This window comes from Narcine bancroftii, chromosome 9 (genome assembly GCF_036971445.1).
Source record: "Narcine bancroftii isolate sNarBan1 chromosome 9, sNarBan1.hap1, whole genome shotgun sequence".
NCBI lineage: Eukaryota > Metazoa > Chordata > Chondrichthyes > Torpediniformes > Narcinidae > Narcine > Narcine bancroftii.
The window spans coordinates 91,191,250-91,211,563 of record NC_091477.1 but is presented as its reverse complement, the minus strand read 5'-3'; the positions used below and the strand labels follow the sequence as shown (position 1 = coordinate 91,211,563).

Below are 20,314 nucleotides of genomic sequence, written 5' to 3'. Positions count from 1 at the left end.
ATGACAGGCTTAGTAAGATAATATGCTTCTTAACAGGAAGGTTGCCAGTATAAGAGTCTATGAACAATCTGAGGACTTCCACAAAAAATAGGCTCAGGATTAGACCATTTGAGCCAGTCTCGTCATTCCATCAAATTGATGGTTATTGTACCTCAACATTTTCCTGATGGATAAAATATGATTACATTGCAGTGTAATTAAATTTGGGAGCATCATATTTGAAATTAGTTATCCTTGTACAAATAATCTGAGCAATTTTTTTGAAATGAGAGGCAGATTTGCATATCCATGGGATTAATTTGAGATTGCTTTACTATTAAGACACATGCAGGCAATGGTTCATTGCTGTACCTTTATTACAAAGAACACAAATTGCAATGCAAAAAGAGATCAAAAGTAATAGTCATGGAGGTGGGTGTTGGAGAAAATAGTGAGGGTTTGCCTACTTTTGGCATTATATGCATATGGAGTCAAGTTATACAGCATCAAAAGAGGTACATTGGCCCAACTTGTCCATGTTGATCTAAGCTAGTCCCACATACCTGCATTTTATCCACATCACTACAAGGCATGTTCATGTCTCAAATATTCGACGTTGTAAATGCACCCACTATTTTCACCTACTCATGACATTGTCAGCAAAATCTTGACCCTCACATCTCTCAAATCTTTCCTACCTCACCTTCATTCAATGTCCTCTAGTTTTAGACTCCCCTACCCTAGGAAAGGCAAATTGTCCGTCCATCTATGCCCCTCATGATTTTGTACACCTCTACTCGGTCTCTCCTCAGCTTTCTATAGTTCAGAAAAAAATGGTGCAGATCCAGTTTCTCTACATCCCTCAACCCTCCAGTCATGGTAACATTTTTGTGAATCTGGTTGGCATCAGACTACAACTATGTGACTAGCATGGCACCCAATGCTCCAAGTGCAGCTCATCAACATTTTGCATCATTGCCACGTGATGCCCCAACTCTTGTACTCAATATCCTTACTAATGAAGGCAAGCATGCCAAATGCCTTCACTATCTTAGCTCCTTGACAGGAGTCACACATGTCCTGTTAAGTTGACATGTCCCTGTATTTGTAAGTTTCTATTTTTTTTAAAATAACACACTCCAGGGCCCTGCAATTTATTGTGTGCTGGTTTAATTTATCAAAATGCAACACTTCACTCTTGTCAGACTTAAATTCCACCTGCCATTCTTTTGCTCATTTCCCCAATTGATGAATATCATACTGTAATCTTAGAAAATCACTACTAATTTTGGTGTTATCCACAAACTTATTGTGATAACTTTGTCATCTGTCAATAATGTAGAAGACAAACAACAGTGGATGCAGTGGTGATCCTTGTTGCACTCCACTCATCACAAGAGTCAAATATGTGAAACAACCTCTATTTCTACGACCAAGTCAATTCTGTATTAATTAGGCCAGCTCACCTTGGATCCCACATGATCTGACCTTCCAGCAGGCCTACCATGTGAGACTTGTTAAAGTCCATGAAGATCACACTCTGCCTTTGGAAATCATAACTTTTCTTCATTAACAACTCAGTTACATTTGTGGGATATGATATTCACTCACAAGCTGATTGTCTCTAATCAAACATTGCCTTTCCAAATGTCAATAGATCCCATCCATCCAGCTGCCGAAGAGGCTCCTTTTTCATTACCAGAGCTTTGACATCTCTCATTCACTAATCCTTCCAGCATTACCCTTCACTCAAATGGAAGATTCTGTCCCTGAACTTATCCGTTCTCACTTTTAAAAGTATCCCATATTTCAGATATCCCTTTAGCTGCAAACAGCATCTTCAGACAATCTTTACCTTCCTGTGCAATTCCATTAAAAATTAGCCTTCTCCTAATTTAAGACTTTTAATGTGGCCCATCCCTATCGATTCCCACAATTATTTTAAAATTAGTCGAGTTACTGGTTCCCCTGCCTTGTTTTCTAATAAGGGGTTTGGTGTTGCACCCTCACTCATAGGCTCTCTGCATATTGCTCGAGGAAAAAAAGTTATTGACACTTAACATATTCCACCATATCTAAGCCCTTGGGATTATGGCAATCCCACTCAAAATGATGGGTTAATATCTCACTATTACATCCCTCTGATTCATTTAGCAGTCTCCCAACAGATTTGCTCTTCTAATTACTGTACCTAGGTTACATTTCCATCAAAGTGATCATCTGCTTCTTATTTCTAAGTTCCCTCAAGAATATCTTCTGGCACAGGGTTCTCACTAATCAAAAATGCAAAGTCCCTTTTTTCTCTTTTGTTGACCTCTATCACATCTGCAGCATTTGGACCCCAGAACATTGAGCTGCAATTCCTGTTCCTAAACCACATTTCTATTATGGCTATAATATCCTAGTTCCCGATACTAAAGGCATGCCAAGTTCATCTATGGTACTGTCAGGCTTCTTGCATTCAAATAAATGCAATTTAGTCATCAGACCTTCCCAGCTCCCTGAAGAGCATACTGAACATGCTCACTTTAATATCTTATTTGCTTCAACATTCTCATCTCAAAATAATTTTTTTGCTGATACTGGACAAAAATCTCTCCTGCAAAGCACACCCAAGATGGGTTTGATTCAAGAGTGCAGTCCAATCTGAAGTTGATTGAAGGTTTCAATATGTAGGCTGAAGGCTATTGAACTGAAGTAAAGCAATCCTGCAAGATCTGACCCATAGGAATTTGCATCACATTCTTAGCAAAATAGATATGGCTATCTATATCTAAACAGATACAGCCTTTTGAAGCAGTCTCATTCTCAAATGATTCACCCTGTTAGTAATGCAAACTAAATTTTTCTGTGATTACAATTACTTTGATTTGATTTGTTTCAAAGATCTTTGCAGAACATAACTGGAGAGCGAGGGATTGTTGTCACTCGTTCAACTTTCCCAAGCAGTGGACGATGGGCAGGGCATTGGCTTGGAGACAATACAGCAGCCTGGGACCAGATGCACAAATCAATCATTGGTAAAAAAAAATTAAGTGTAAACATCCTAGATCATCAGAAGAATATTTAATATAATTCTGCTGTTTATTTTTCTTTCAATGTTACTGTGCTCTTTAAATAATCTTTTGTGGTAGCATCATTATGCTCCTTTGTTGTCTCTAATATAGATTAATTGAGCAATGCAAGTCCAGACAGACTTTCTATGTGGGAGTAGGAATATCATAACCAGCCATGAAGCAGTCTTTGCCAATCATTTCTGCATTCCTTTGACAGAGGTGACTTCATTGGATCTAAGTAAAACATGAGCTTTGCTAGTTCCCCTCTCCTTTTATCCCAAGGACACAAAGGGCAATTGTAATGCAGCATAACCATCACAGAGCTTCTATTTCCTACCTTTCTGGTCTCATTGTCGTACTCCATTATATCATCATTGAATTATTTTAAACCATTTCTAATGTAATTGTATTGGATTAGGTTGCATTGAAAAACAACAGGATGTAGCATAAAACTCTGGATCATGTTGTCAATGTATCCTATCCATGATAGGAAGCACTAATGCTTCTATAAAAATCGATGAGCTCTTCAATGCAGTTTAGCATTGTTAATGATTCACTTTGCTTAGCTACTGTATTCACTCTAACCTTTAAGATCCTTTCAAATTCAGGAACATCAATTCATGTCAGCACCTCTCAGAAAATTCTTTGCAAATTGTTAACTTACCTCAATTCTTCTTCAAATCTATTCCTATCTTTCATAATATTAGCTGTGTTCTTCCCATTCTTTCCACCACAGCATGGAATAACTTTCAGAAAAGATCCAAATGAGATCTCTGCTCAATGTCTTTGACTGAAACAGAGTTAACTTTACCGATAACCCCAATTCTTATTACATAATATGCATTTGGTTGGTTTTGCTTTTTCCAATATAATAGCCAGGTAATCTTCAAGGGGTGAGATTTTCTTTCTCCCCATAAAGTTACTCTGGAGTTCCCCAATGAGCAGTTCAAGTCAAGTTTATTGTCTTCTTATTATAAAAGTACAACCCAATGAAGCAGCGTTCTCTGGTCCTCAGTGCAAAACATGTAAACACACAACCAGATATAAAGGTAAAAGGTTCCATTATTGTCACATAGTACTTTAAAATGTAACATACATGGAATTCTTTAACCTTTGTTTACCGTAAGGCAGACAGAGAGTCGCCACTTTGTCCAACACCCCTCACAGAAACCTACAGCACCTGGTGTTTCTAGGCAATCTCCCCTCCAAGTGCTGACCAGTTCTAAGCTTGCTTAACTTCCATGATCAAACAATCTCAGGTGTATTCAGGCTATAACACATACAGAAAAACAACACACCTGCAGGACAAGTATTCATATGTACAAATAAAATAAATGACTGTTATTTTGTAAATATGAGACTCTCGAATTGGTAACGTGAGCAATTCTTTTGTTTGTTCAGCCTTCTCACAGCCCATAGGAAGAAGCTATTCCTTAGCTTAGTGATGCTATGTCTGATACTCCTGTACCTCTTTCTGACCTGAGCAACTGCAAGTTGCTTTGTGCGGGTTGGAAGGGGTTCTCAATGAGTTTGAACACCCTCTTCTGACTCAGCAAATTCCTTGCCAAACACCAGTTAGCTTTCAAATTATTGATATTGAGACTGCAAATCAGTCACATGGAAACCGGAGTTTTCGATATAAAAGCTCTTTATTCAGCAAAACAAGCAGGCTTTCTGGAGAATCCAAGTCTCTGACACAATCAGGAGAATCTCCCAGAATTCAAAATTCATTTTGTTTTTATTCCTTAAGAACAAAGAATTCAGGAGGTGAAGGAAAACAATTTTAATTATTAGAATTGCATAGTTTAGTTCAATACTGTGAGTGCAGACAAATGGTTCAATTGAATTATATATTTACAAAGAAACATGTTGCAACCAATAAGACAACTCTAAATGTTCAAATGCCTTTTCTGAGACAAAGTTAATTCATTCAAAAGGTCTAAAAACTTCTGAGAACAGAAATTCCAAACATCCAAAATTAGTGTTCTGAAAGCTGGCTCTCTTGGGACACATGGCCCAGTACCCTGTCCTCTTATAGATAAGACTGCAAGTTACATAGAAGTAATCTGCATTGAAATAAACAGACAGCTAACAGATTCCACATAAACAGTTGATATCTGAACACTGATTCTCATTTGTATTAATGCCTGCTATCTTCAATTCCTGAAGAATATTGTTTACATACAACAATTTCTGACAAATGAAAACACTCAGCTTTAATCCTTAACTGTTTTCTTCAACTTGCTCTGCTGTGGGTTTGCTCCAACATGCACTTGCAGATGAACTGAAAACTCACAACTCTATCATTGATTCCTCCTATGATCAGAATTAACAAGATTTCTGCTTTGGCATTGCATTTGAATCTGATCCAAAATTCTGACGATATTCCTCTGCATTTCAAACACTGCAAATTTAGTTCTGTAATATTCCCTGGTGCCTTTTCAGTCTCTCTTCATCTGATCCTGAAGCACTCAACTGCAAGACTGGCAATGCTAGTTTATCCACTATGAAGTCCAAGCCAAATCCTTACTGTTTTTTTTTCCTCCTTTTAGTGAAACAGGTAGTTGTGAAGTAGATGTTGCTGGAATGGGAGGTTCTTCAGCATTAAAACCACTTTTTGTGGAACAATTCTAACAAATGAACCTGTTTTAGCCCAACATTTAAGGAACCCATGGAGCTGAACTGCCATAATGCTTTGGATAAGATGTTAAATTGAAATACAAGAGACCCATTTAATGACATAACAGCATGAGTAAAGTGAAAAATGCTTCTTTCCCAATCCAACTCATGAATTATGACACCCAGATGTGAGGCACCAGAGACGATGTATAATTTAAAAAAGTTGACGTGCAGTGACCACTGACAAATAATTTGCAATCAAATACAAAATGCTAGACTTGATCAGGAAAACCAGCTAACATTTCTATTTATTGACCTTTCAAAAGAACTGGAAAAATTAGAAAAAAAGTTTGCTTTAAGTTGCAAGGAAGAGGGAATATCTATGCTTGTGCGGAGAGCAAGAGAATGCCGATGACAAATATGCTCTCGATTCTTTCCAAGACCTGATTTTGACTATTTGCTGATAATATTTCCTCTGACTGGAAAAAAGTGTAAAAGAGGGAGATGAATAGGGGCAGAGGAAAGAGAATAAACAATGCTGGAAGTGTGAGATGCAAATACAGCCCAGAACATCTTTGTTTTCTCCATGGTATAAAAGATACATTGTCATAACCACATTTAAAGCATTGAATTGCAAGTTTACAGGCATGTCACTGCTACTCCAGGAAGGACTGTCTGGGTCTCTTGATAGTGGGAAAGAAATGACTAAAAGATGGATGTTGGAACTTCTGAAGTTCCACAGAGAGGTGCTCCAGAATTTTAGTGGTTGATGGAATTTTGCCGGGAAATCATGGATATGAGGAATAGAGGAGAATTAAGAAAGAATTTGTTTGTTGCATAAAATGGAAGTGGGTCACAAGACCTGGAGCATGGCTTAAATGGAGCTTGGATCTGGAGGTTAAATGTAATAATTATCAAAAGTTTCTGATTGTTTCTTGGCATCAAGCTTTATCATGTATAATTTTAAAAAGTTTTCTATTATAGGAATGATGGAGTTCAGTCTATTTGGAATTTCTTACGTAAGTCCACTTTTTAAAAAAAAATTACAGCACAGAAGCTATTTTCTTATTGGTAATTTCAAGTGCAATAATATATATTTCATTGACTTATAGACAGGAGCAGACATATGTGGCTTTTTCAAGGACTCCACCTATGAACTCTGCCTTCGATGGATGCAGCTTGGAGCATTTTATCCCTATTCTCGGAATCACAATGGAATTGGGCATATTGTAAGTCATCTGTTGGTCACCATAAGCGGAAAGTAGAAAGGACTAGAACACTCTGCTACTTTGGTAAAAGAAACAATTAGGTTGGGAGCATCACAAGATCTCAAATATTTCTGCCAGAGTTTACCATTAAGGCTTGAAAAATGAACAGTGCTTTAGCCAACCACCAGCACTTTGTTTTTAACTGCAGTTTAGGACTTCAGCACTCACTTTTGCTGTGTCCATATTCTGATCCTTGTATCACAATTTCTTTAGTTAGCAATATTGACTTTTCACAAAGACTGAACAATGCTTTTGGAATGTCTTTGAAGTTTAAAGTTAACACCACAATGAACAACTTGGAACTAGTCCAACTATTTTTGAGCTAACTTTCAAATTTCACACAAAACTCCTATTGTGTCTTGAAGTAGAATTACTGAATTCATTCCATTTGTATGCTTTAAAGAAAGTTACTGATATCCATGTTCTTTTTCCAGTATTGCAGAAGGTAACTTTTAAACCGAAGCACTTTTTCCATCAAACTAGACAAAAATGATTTTCAAAACGAAAATCAATTTAAAAATGTAAACATTTCCTTTAATACTAAAAACTAAAGCGTTCCATAACTTTAAATGCATCATTTAATTCATTGAAAAATGGACACCTACTTGTTTCAGGAGGGAGTGTTGGGCCTCACAATCAAGCAGGTTTAGGAATTTTTAAAAAAATCTTGCTTGGAAATTTTTAATGGATTAACACACTTTTATTTTTAAATGTGTAGGCTAAGGCAGCAGAGATATCTTCTAGATATGCAATGTCATAATTACAAATAATGAAGAAGAAAAAAATCCCAAAATGAGGAACTGAAATAAGCTAATAAGCCCCTCAAAGTGGATTTCTCTGGCTGATCCATTTTTGGCCCCAGTGATACTTCCCACTCTCGCCCCTCCACCCCTACTGCCTTACATATATTAATTATTTCCTCCTTCAGGGCAGAGAGGATTTCAAAGATTTCTAATCCTCTCAGAGGAGGTTCCGTCTTCTCACAGAGAATGGACAACTGTGTATTCTGATCTGGTAACACTAGATTATCCACAGAGGGAAGCATCCTCTTAGTATGCACGTAGCTGTACACCTCCCTATCTTACATGTGCCGTCACTGTGATCCAACCCATTTAGATAACCCACTGAAAACACTTTCCCCATTCAGATAAGATGCATGCATTCCAAATCTTCAATCTTTGGTCAATGCTAAAGCTAACAAATTGCCTTCAATTCCATAAACAGGATATTAAAAATAAAAATAATAAATGAGTCACCAAATTTAAAAAAAATGAGTGATAGTTAAAAAGGGAGGGTAATTTTATAATTTGTTGTATGACAGGCAGCAATTCAACATCATCAGTTTTTAAGCCTCTGATTAAAAATAAAATCATCCAATGATCTATGAGTTTTATTAAGAAATAACACAAAAGCCATTATTGCCTCATACTTCTCTTATAAACCACCAATTTAATTAAGTAAAAAATATAAAGATAGTCAACACAATTCAGAGAAATTTGTGCAAATAAAAAGGCCTTTGAAGCTTTTTGTCCCTTCTATTGAGATACAGAAAGACATCCAAGAATACAGTGTACTGAAGGAACTAATTAATTGTAGAAAATGTTTTGCACTTCTTCAACATAATCATTTGAATGTAATGTTAACAATTTCAACAAAGGTGGGACAAGCTGTGATTGAAAGAAATGTTAAATTTGGCTTTCTCCTGCAGCATATATCTATGGATATCCATTCCATATGCAACAAATCATCTAGTCTTGAATAGTTACAATACAGAGGCCTTTCAGCCCATGCCAACTGCAACCTGATCATCCCCAGGATTCCATTCCTCCTTCTAATTTCCCTATAACCTGACAGCTTTTCAATTTCATAGCCTACCAATATCCCATTAATTCTTTTGTTACTTAACAGAAAAAGGAAGCATACAACAGCCAATTAACTGACCAGAATACCTTTGAACTGTAGGAGGAAACCTTTGCAGTCACAAAAACAAATAAAATTTCATACTGAGTACAGCTGAGATCCAGGACGGGCACTGGGTTCTGGAAGTAGGATACTGGTTCACCAACTCTTGTGCTATGTAAACACAAAGTCCTTGTAAATAAATCACCATTTTGTTTCTGGTTCTAAATCCTGACCTAACCACATTATGAGAAGTAATGTGGTGCCTGTGATGTCGCAGACCTAGTTAACAACCCTCTGGAGTTTATTCTTGTCCTGATAGTTGGCACTTTCATTCCAGGAAGTGATCCACCTAGCCAGAATGGTCTCCACAGTACACCTGTAGAAGTTTGAGCGTATACAGTGACATACCAATTCTCAGACACCTTACAATGTTTAGCCACTGGCGAGCCTTCTTTGTGATTGCATCAACATGAAGGCTCCAGGAGAGATCCTTGGAGATGTTCACACACAGGAATTGGAAATTCTTGATCCTCTCTACTATTGGGCCCTTGATAGTGTCTGGGTCATGTTCCCCTGACTTACTCTTGAAGTTCATAACATCTTCCTTGGTTTTGCTTACACTGAGCAAGGTTATTGTCGTTACTCCATTCAATGAGCTGATTTATCTCCCTCCTGTATGTTTCCTCATTGCCATTTGTGATTCTGCTGACAACTGTGGTGTCATCTGCAAACTTGTAGATAGCATTGGAATTGTGCCTGGCCACACAGTCATGGGTGTATAATGAATGGAGCAGTGGGCTAAGCACACATCCATGGGGTGCACCTGTGTTGATAATCAGTGAAGAGGAGATGTTGTTTCTAGTTCGTACTGATTGTGGTCTTCCAATAAGAAAGTAAAGGATATAGTTGCAGAGTGGGGTACAAATGCTTAGAGTTTGTAGCTTCAGATATTTAGAATTAGAAATTTCTCATCATCTCAATCTTGAATGGTTAACCCCTACTCCAAACATTTAGTTCAAATTATTCCATTCGCTCTGCTACTGGTTCTAGCCTGATTGAATAGTCATCCCCCAAATCAGTTTCCACTTTTTCCAGTGTTCTTCCATGAATTGAAACATAATTCTCCCACAGCCATCTTTGGGCCACATGTTCAAGTCTCTCATCTTATTAACCAAGTGTCATTTTGCATGTGGCTTTCATTGACATCCAACATTAACTGTTATTAGCATGCACAAGGGCTACAATAATTGGCTCTGCCTATGCCACCAAGTTTCTTTGCAGCACTGAAGAGATTTCCTAACTCAGGCGACATAACCTTCAGTAGTCATGCCTACAGTTTTGGAAAACTAACCCCAAGCTACACTCTTCCATATAAACTTTTTCTCTCCAGTTTGAAGGCCCTCTGCACCATTGGTGTTTACTCCCCAGGTATTACCTGATGGATTGATGAGTTACATTAATAAATAATTAAGAATCTGAATAAATCAAATGGCTTGAGAAGAGTAGATTGGAATTTTTAAAAAAATCTTCATAAATAAATCACTAAACTAGTTCCAATTGATGAAAATGATAGTAGAAGCATCTTATTCAAATGGCTCTTTTTTCAATGTTATTGAAATTGATGTATATACATGTTAAACTAGAGTACCCTGCACATCTGATGCTGCTCCAGGGAGAGGTTTATTGATTCATTTGCAATCTGGGGAAAACCCAGCAAGATTGATGAGGCCCTTCAAACTTTATTTGTATCTTCCTCTCTTAAACTCACTCACCAGCCCCTGCCAACAATTCTGCAGACCTGAAAGGGTGATAGTGTCTCTTGAAATAAAGTGTCATGGCAAATTGCTCTACTCCATCTCTTACCTGATGTGGGGAAAAGGAGGGAGTGGAACTCAAACATCAATTCTGAACCAAAGTTCCTCAATCCACAACATTTTTACAGAAGCTGCCACCATGGATCCCTTGAACCACAGCTCTGTCATATTGCTTGCCTTGCCACTTGTCTAAACATAATACTTTAATTTAAAGCAACACTACTCACCAAGACCATGCTCTGTAATGGTCTCTGTGGACATTGCATATTGGGCTGAAACCATCTGTGTCTTTGAAAACCCTCCATTCTTATACACCCAGCTGCAAGTTTTGAATTGGCCAATTCTAGTTGGTTGCCAAATTGCTCTAGAGAATAGCAGATGTCAGTTTTATGACTCCATACTACTAGTTTACCATTGCAATCTGACAATAAAATAGAAAACAGGTAATTAATATTTAGAACTAAGTTGCCCTCCTCATTTGCTAAAGTCTACATTCCATAGACACTGCACTTAGTGGGCACTGACAATGCCAAAATAGAAATTAAAGTACAATTATCTATTTAAGATGCATCAAATGTTGTCCTTGACCATCAAGTGTACTGGCTTGGGAATTGTTCCAGCGTTTGGAATGCTGGAACCACTATAGCCTAGAATTTTTTGCATGTATTAGACAAATACTTCTGATTCAATGAAATTTAAACCTGGCCTTTGCTGGGTATCCAGGTCAATCCCATGTGGAAGATGTCATACCAGTCAGGTGGACATATTTCAAATAGTTATAACCTAAAATGGTATTATGCTCCTAGATCCCACATTTGCTGTATTCAAGTTCGTCTGCAGGTTCAAGTTAGGTTATCGTGCAGAAACCTCTTACAAAATGGTGCCAGCCCTTTTAGCTATGTTAATTCATGTGCAAGATGCCACATCTTAAAATTATCAATAAACTTGGAACATTTCCCTTCAACTAGACTCCTAATCCTTTTATAAGTCACATGATGCAACTTCAGAGAAACTTCTCTCTTGTTTCAAAAGTGATATTTTAAATTTAGACATACAGCACGGTAATAGGCCTTTTTGGCCTACAAGCCCGTGGTGCCCAATTACACCCAATTGAAGAGTTGGAGGCAACCCACACAGGCTTGGGAAGAACCTTCAAACTCCTGACTGACAGTGCTGGATTAAAACTCCAGCAGCTAGTTTGGTAAAAGTTGTGCTGCCCTTGTATACAGAGATTAATGATCTTTCCCCCGAATGGGTAATTTTAAATGAATAATATGATGCATTTAGTGACAACGATTTGTTTCTATCTTAAATCTAACAAAATTGCAGAGGACATCTAATACAGCATCTATTTCCTTCCTCAGAAGACAAAGATTTTTAGCTCAATCGAATGCCAATCATGGACCTTTGTAATTCCAAACCAAATAGTAAAAGAACATGAGTAATTTGAGCACAACCTTCAAGAAACAATCCAGAAATTTGTTTACTGCCCTCTCTGTTGGCCTTGTCAGTAAAAATAATTTACTTCGATGAATGAATGTTCTGTTAATGACATAGCTCCAGCTCTTGAAAGATGAAAGATGCACAAACATACGGCCTTCCAGCTAAATTCTCCATACTGATAAACAATGAGAAATTCTAAAGCAAGATTTAACTAAAAAGTGTAATGTGCTTTTAATTTGACTAATAACAAGTTCACAAAAGTTCAAGTGATTGTGAATCTGAATAAATCAAATGGCTTGAGAAGAGTAGATTGGATTTTTTTTAAAAATCTTCATAAATAAATCACTAAACTAGTTCCAAATGATGAAAATGATAGTAGAAGCATCTTATTCAAATGGCTCTTTTTTCAATGTTATTGAAATTGATGTATATAGATGTTAAACCAGAGTACCCTGCACATCTGATGCTGCTCCAGGGAGAGGTTTATTGATTCATTTGCAATCTGGGGAAAACCCAGCAAGATTGGCGTGACATGCTTAACGTAATGAACAGAACTTTCAGTGTACCATCATTTCACTGGCACCAAGTCCAGGATATCCACAAATGCTAGTCCAAAATGACTCGGCATTATAGACGTTAAGACCATTTGCTGTTGGACTTCCCAAAGAGTGCAATGGGAGAAGTTCCAACTTGCTGATATTCCCCAGTATTTACGATAAATAATTTCTCAGATTCTACCCCAGGTTAAAGATGGTGCGGGATCATTGACACCATTTGTGCAGAGACGTGGTGCTGTTCATATTGTTTGGTTGGAAAATGAGGCTGAATGTCTCGTTACGTTTAAGTCAAGTTGAAGTTTACTGCCACATGAACCAAGCTGTAGTGAGAAAGTTGATTTTACAAGCAGTCCTGATTGACATCCTATCATTACGAACCCAGAGGACCCCAAAACCCAGCAGCAATAGATATGCACCAAGACAAATGGTTACTTAAACAAAAGTTGCTTTTAATTATCTTGAAACATGAAAACAGAATCACACTAACCTATTTTACTATTAACTAACCTAACTTTACCCCCTTCTAATTCTAAGTGCACATCTATGTAATGTGTGTGCAAGTTCAGAAAAGTTCTTTGATTCACAGTCCAATCTCACTTCTCATTCCTCCAAGTTTACTGGTTGCAGGCAATTCTTATACTGTGCACAGAATTTAACATTTATAAAGTTCCCCAGGCTTTGGTGCTAGGAAGGTTCTTGTTGATTTTCAGAGAGCTGGACATCCACAACTGATTCCTTGTAACCAGCCACTTCAATGTCTTTCCAAAGAAACTTGCCCCATCAGTGATTTCCAGATGATAAAACCTCTTTCTTTCAGGTCACCACAGAGTTTCTTTCTGTTTCTCTTATTTCAAGTGAAACATTAGGCAGCCAGTCCTCTCCTCTTGCATGAACCATAAGGGCTAAGCACTCACAATCTGTCTTCCAAATGGGGTTTTTCCACAAGCTTGTCAGCTTGTCCTGTTCCAGCTGTTGTTGCTGACTGTAAAACTGTAGAATTTAATTCCCTCTTTCTCTCCCTTCCTGAGAGAAAGCCTGTTTTACTCTCTCTCTGCTTGCAAAACCACATGACCCTCCAAGAACAGCAAGTTCCACTCCAGTCAGCCTGCGGCTCCAATGAGTTCCTTCATCTGTTGCTTTTTGGTAAACGACAATCCATTAGTTAAGTTTCCAAAGCTATTGCAAAGGGTCTTGGCACCAGACTGTCTAGCATGAGCAGTGCTCCAATATTTTAAATAAGATCTGTTTTAAGTGTTTGTATGTGACCTACACTAAAAAAAACTGTCCCAATTTATCTCCCAAAAATATATCTATATACAATACAAACTCAACACAATCTGTCACACTATATATAAAACAAGTGAACATAGGACCGAAATGCAAAGGTACAGTTTGTACAGAACAAAGGCAGCATAATTTTTCTGGTGCCAGGTTCATTCAGCTGTCTTATACAGTGGGGGAAACACTAACCTTGAATCTAGTTCTGAAATGCATCAGGATGTCCCATTTTAACACATTGTCTGTTATCACTGTATACCCCAAATATAGGCATAATAAGACCCTACAAAGTCTCCCTGAACTACTGAACATTGAAAATTGTAAAAAGCTATAAACATTATTCTTGGGCAGTTGTACTATTTCCATCTTTTACAGCTCTTGTCTAAAAGATATGGAAAACAAGTGAAAACCTCCAGAATACACATATTTCAAATCACGCTACCAATCTAATTTGATAATCCAATTGTAAATTTGCTTCTGCAACAAATGTTGAATCTGTCAAATCAAAGGTCACACCAAATGGCTATGCAGGACATCTTGGAGAATGATATTTAACAACCCCAAGGATTGTAAAAATAAACAAGACAGGTAAAACAAGTTATGTAGGAGAGATAAAATGTTAACTGCATGACTACAACTTTACCTCCTAATTTAGTTGCTGTTATTTTTTTTCATTTTTCAGAGACATGATCCTGTGGCCTGGAATGAGACATTCCAAAATATATCAAGGGCTATTCTTGAAACACGTTACAAATTATTGCCATTTCTATATACATTGCTGTTTGAAGCTCATCGTGATGGCAGAACAGTTGTAAGACCTCTACTTCACGAGTAGGTCTATGTAAAAGAATGCAGTCCCCACTGATTTAAAAGTTGCTTAATTTTTGCCATAATTATAGAGTTTTGTCATAATTATAGCATTTTGTCTACTTAATAAGGTTTTATGATGATAGAACAACATGGGACATTGATCGGCAATTCCTTTGGGGTGCAGCACTGATGATTACACCTGCATTGGAAGAGGTAGTAATTTAGATTTGTTTTATTGTACACTTACAAGTTTACTTTTTATAAATTATGTATAGTAAGCACATAATATTTCACAACCATACTCCTCTGTTTCAGGGGGTAACCACTGTACGGGCTTACATCCCTGACTCCCGTTGGTATGACTGGTTCACAGTAAGTTACTTAATGTCTGGTAATGGATATAGAATAAAATTTAGAGGAATTTTGCCAATAAAACACTAAATTATATTATGCAATCTACAAATTATGCAAAAATGTGTTGTTCTTTCAATCTGGAAGATAAACTGTCACAATAATGAAGGCAATTATGATCAGGATGGGAATGGAATCAATCTATTGGAAGGTAATGCTGTGCAATGAAACCAAAAATAGATTCTGGCTGGTGGTTTGAATGTGGCATACATCATAATTTTGCTTGTAAAAAAAAATTAATAATTTAAGGCCTTTAAACCTAGCTCAATATTGATGCAGAAATTTATTTAAAAAAATTCAATAAAATCATTTTTTGAACTCTGACTAATTTAATTGGTAGTTTATCAAATTGTCTTTTTTTTTTAAAATGTTTGGTCAAGTCGATAGGACCATTTTAGCACTTGCCTTCCAAGAATAGACCTGGAAGAATGAACGATAGGAACATGCTGACCTTCAGTCACTGGGCTACAAGTTATTGCATCCTCTCCATAAGATGAGATAACAGAGCATTCCTCTTTGTAAAAATGGCCTATCTTGTAAATTCTGAGTTGTGAAGCTATTTTCCAGGAATTGTATTTTCCCATTTTCAAAAAGTGACTGCCAATCAGATTTTAAAATCTGAAATATTACCTTTATTCCCTTGTGCATTGTCAAAGGAAAATATATTTTTCCATAAAAATATTTAAAATCAACCATATCTGAGTAATATTACAGAGAATTACAGATAAATACACCAAAATTCATTGCTTGTAGGCAAGATAGACATTTTTGGCTTGGAATTTGTTTGTAAATTTACAAGAGTTTCATTCAGTGGATTATATGGTGTCTAAAATGAAAATAAAATCATTTGTAGTCTATTCTATTCAGAATTAAACATTTAAAGTAACATGGGGAAATTGTGTAGGTCGTGGTAAAGCTGAGCAATAGATTTGAGGGGCGGCACAGTTAGCACAACCCTTTTACAGTGCCAACAATTGGGATTTGAATCCCACGCTGTCTGTAAAAAGTTTGTATGTTCTCCCCATGCTAGGGTAGGATTTTGCCAGGGCTCCAGTTTCCTCCCACCCTCCAAAATGTACCAGGGTTGTAGATCAATTAGGTATGACTGGGCAGCACGAGCACATGCGCTGAAAGGGCCTGATACTGTGCTTTATGTCTAAATTTTAATAAGAGGGATAGCTTGTTAGTTGTAATGTCTGTTCACCCTTTGCTAGATTGCATGCAGGTTTAACTTGTAATCATTAATATTAGTTGCATTAATATGTCATGGAGTCAAGAGTTGTACAGAGGGGAAACAGCCCTTTCAGCCCATTGAGTCTGTGCACCCATTTTCAATAATCCCCTTTTAGAACATAGAATATTACAGCACAGTACAGGCCCTTCAGCCCATGTTGTACTGGTCTATATTTTATATATATAATGTATATATATATATATATATATAATGTATATATATATATATACATACACACACACACACATATAGATAGCTTAAAAAAATATAACCCCCCCCAACATCATAACCCTCTACTTTTGTTTCATCCATGTTACCTGTCTAACAGTTTCTTCAATGCCCCTATTGTTCCTGCCTTCACCACCTCCCTTTAATTTGTACTGATGTCCTCAAGTGTTTACTACTCCCACCCTGGGAAAAAGGTGATGGCTGACTACTTTATGCCTCTCAATTTTGTAGACCTCTCTTAGGTCACCTCTCCTCCTTCTTCAAAGAAGTCCTAGCTCTGCTAACTTTCCCCATAAGACTTATTTTCCACTCCAGAAAATCTCCTCTCCACCCCCCTCCATAGCTTTCACATTATTCCTGTAAAGAGGTGACCAGAACTGAACACAATTTTCTCAGTGTGGCTTCACCAGAGATTTAATTCATCGCTTTCTGGTGCCCTTCTCCAGTCCCTCACTTTCCTGGAGTCTGCTGCCCCTCATGGCTGCTGCTGATTAATAGGCGCCACAATCTTGGGCGCAGACCCTGAAGTCACGGGATCTCAAATAAAACCACCCTTGGCTCCGTCAACAGGCCATTCAAAGCCGGTGTAGTGCTGACAGCAGCTGACTGGTTGGCTAGACCCTGCGGGAGCACTGCATCCTCCCTCCCACTCCTCTTCCTCCCTCCCTCCTGCTGCCATTACAGCGACTCATTTAAAGGTCTTTTAAACTTCCTTTGTTTTTCTTGGACCATCACTGATCATCATGGCATCAGCTTTCTAAATGGTATTTCCTTTTGCCTATTAACTGTATAATGTATTGCAGACAATGACGAGACTGCTGCTAACACATTGATGTCTTCATTTTAATTTGTATATTGTTGATTTTTTAAATTAATTTGTTAACATGTATTTAAATATGATTATGTATTGGAGCTATGAAGCTCTTCTTCCAGCCTCATTGTATTAATTGTTGATAGTAATTCTGTTTTCTTGATCATCTCCATTTCAGCATTACATGGTACCTGACCACTCTAAATTCTGGGCAGTTTTATGCTTCTTAAAACTATTCGAACCAGTTTAATTTTCTGCCAATATTCTGTGTTGGACTCTATCCCAGTGCTGAGAACAAAGGGTGCTAAACCTGGGAACTGCCAATTGAAAAATCAAATGTGCACAAGTTATTACAAAACCTTGAATGATTGCCACCCATCAATTTTACTGCCATTTAATGAAAGTATCTTATAATAATAGAACAATAAATGGGTAAGAGCAGTTGGTGTATGGAAAGAAGGGCCAACAGTTCTATAATTTGACCACAGCTATTGACCATAACCATATGCCTTGGTATTTTTTCATGAATATAATCCTGACTGGGATTTGTTAGCTGTTTTAATTTTACGATGCCAGTTTGTTTAAACCTATCCACCAAGCAAAGGTATTTGTGAATAACCAAGACATTGAAAGATCTAGTTTTCATTCTTGTCATTTGTTCAGAAGACAGAATATTAATGTTATTCAGGACAATTGTTAATGACAACAATATCCAAATAATGATCTTCATTTGTAATACTTGTCTTCTAAAGGGTAAAAAAGTTCTCGAAAGACGCAAGTATATTAATATGGCAACACCGCTTGATCACATCAACGTTCATGTCAGAGGAGGCTTCATTATACCCTGGCAAGAGCCAGGGAACAACACATATTACAGGTAAATGTGTGAATTACAATAGTTTAATGAACAACTGAATATGCAAAGGGGAAATATAATTTTCCAACTTTATATTTTTGGCAGGGATGGGTCTTCAAAATAAATTTTGGGAGACAGAGTCATGGAGTAGTTAGGACAGAATTATGTCCTTCAGCCATTTATAACATTGAGATCTCCAACATTGCTGATTCTGGACACCTACTGGGAGATCACTTCACTGAGTGCCTCGGCTCTGATCCACTCAATAATGCGGATATCCCAGTAACAACCTATTTTAATTCCCTGCTCCAATCCCAATCTGCATGCCGACATTCCTCCCCATGGTCTCATGCACTGCCAGACTGAAAATTGGAAGAACAGCTCCTCCTATTCCATCTGGGCACCCTCCAACCAGATGGCATTAACATCAACTTTTCTGGTTTCGGTTTTCTGTTTTACCCCCTCCCCACAAATGCCTCTCTCAATTTCCCTACCCTATATCTCCTTTCTTCTAGCACTCACTCTCACTCTCCCTTTATGTCTCCTTTCCTCAGCTCTGCATTCACAGAGCCACCGTATTTGCCGATCAATTTTTAACCTTTCCTCTCATGTCCAATTATCACTTTTTGTCTGTGCCCCTCCCCCAGCCTTTTTATTCAGGCACCTGCTGCTTTTTTGCTCATGCTTTGATGAAGGGCTCAGGCCTGAAATGTTGGTTATTATTTCTTTTGCCTCCTGTGGATGCTGAGAGTTCTGCCCAGTTCTTCCAACATTTCTGTTTTTATTAAACCATCAAATACTTAAATTTACCTGCATTTGACTCATTTAACTCCTCCAGTGCTCATCTAGTAACTTCTGAAATGTTATGAGTTTACTTGTCTCCATTATCTTGGTAGAAAAAAAACATTTATATTCCCTCCAAACCTCTTACTCCTGACTTAAACTGATTCCCTTTGATTATAGACAACTTTGCTTATGGGGATAAAGATTACTATTCCTACCCTATAATTTTTCTCACCTTTAATCTGGTCCTTCTCTGTTCCAGGAAAACAAACCCAGATGAACCAGTCTCTCCTAATTATTGAGAGTTATTTTCTGATCGTTAAGGATATCCAGTATATTAAACAATTTATTTGCATTGCTGATGTAACATTAAAAATATTTTGCAGCCGGAAGAATTTCCTGGGATTAGTTGCAGCTTTGGATGATAAAAAATCTGCCAAAGGGAGCCTTTACTGGGATGATGGTCAGAGCATTGGTATGACAGCTTTTTTAAAAAATACATCTACAATTGATCTGCCACTGCCCCAAGATCGTAGCTGTTGGACAACATTTTTCCAACTGTCTCCTGTACATTATCATACTCACGTACAATGCAGGAATTTTTTGTATTCGTCCCCAGATATGCCACAGAGGGGCATTGTGACGGAAATGGAATGTTTGTGATTGTCTTTTGTGGACATTCAGAAACTGTTCAAAGCATTTAAATACACACACAATAATTGAATTAAAATTGATTTGTGTCTAATCATGTATCAAGTTGTACTCCTCTTTCTCCGAGCAGCCACTTCTTTCTGTAAATTTCAACAGATCTGCCCTATTTGCTCCAGGTAGCATCTGGTACAATTTCTACAAGCAGATTTCCAGCCTAAAAGCTGGGAAGTTTGCAGAGGTTTGTGATGCCCCACAACCTCGATGGCTGGGGGGGTGGAAAAGAGAATCTACCTGCAAGAGAGCAGGAACCAACAGTATGACTAAAGATGGTACTGCTGTTGTTTAAAGTTTACATCAGTACCATCAGAAACATTAATCTACAGGCAACAGTCCTACCCCTGCACTGCTGGATCGAAAAAGGATGAATGGTTTTGCAATCCTGCTCATTTCCTTTAGTTACACGGTTGAACATTTTTAGTGGATTTTTTCTTCCCTGAAGACTTCTTGCAGAATTGACACAGAACTCGAGCAATGGGAAGTCTTTATGCATGACTCAAGAATCAACCATTGACAGATATATTGCAGACACAATGCTGAGCTCAAAATATGTCAAT

General features: G+C 37.6%; 1 protein-coding gene across 5 annotated transcripts in view; it reads left to right on the top strand.

The window, feature by feature from the left end:
• si (sucrase-isomaltase) overlaps positions 1-20,314 on the top strand; it is a 244,673-nt gene that overhangs the window by 213,170 nt on the left and 11,189 nt on the right. For all 5 annotated transcript variants that reach the window (XM_069896806.1, XM_069896805.1, XM_069896810.1 and 2 more), the window contains 8 exons: positions 2,866-2,999; positions 6,639-6,673; positions 6,767-6,883; positions 14,599-14,747; positions 14,855-14,939; positions 15,042-15,098; positions 18,163-18,287; positions 19,436-19,524. In XM_069896806.1, the coding sequence (XP_069752907.1) occupies positions 2,866-2,999; positions 6,639-6,673; positions 6,767-6,883; positions 14,599-14,747; positions 14,855-14,939; positions 15,042-15,098; positions 18,163-18,287; positions 19,436-19,524 (791 nt within the window). The remainder of the gene's footprint in view (positions 1-2,865; positions 3,000-6,638; positions 6,674-6,766; positions 6,884-14,598; positions 14,748-14,854; positions 14,940-15,041; positions 15,099-18,162; positions 18,288-19,435; positions 19,525-20,314) is intronic.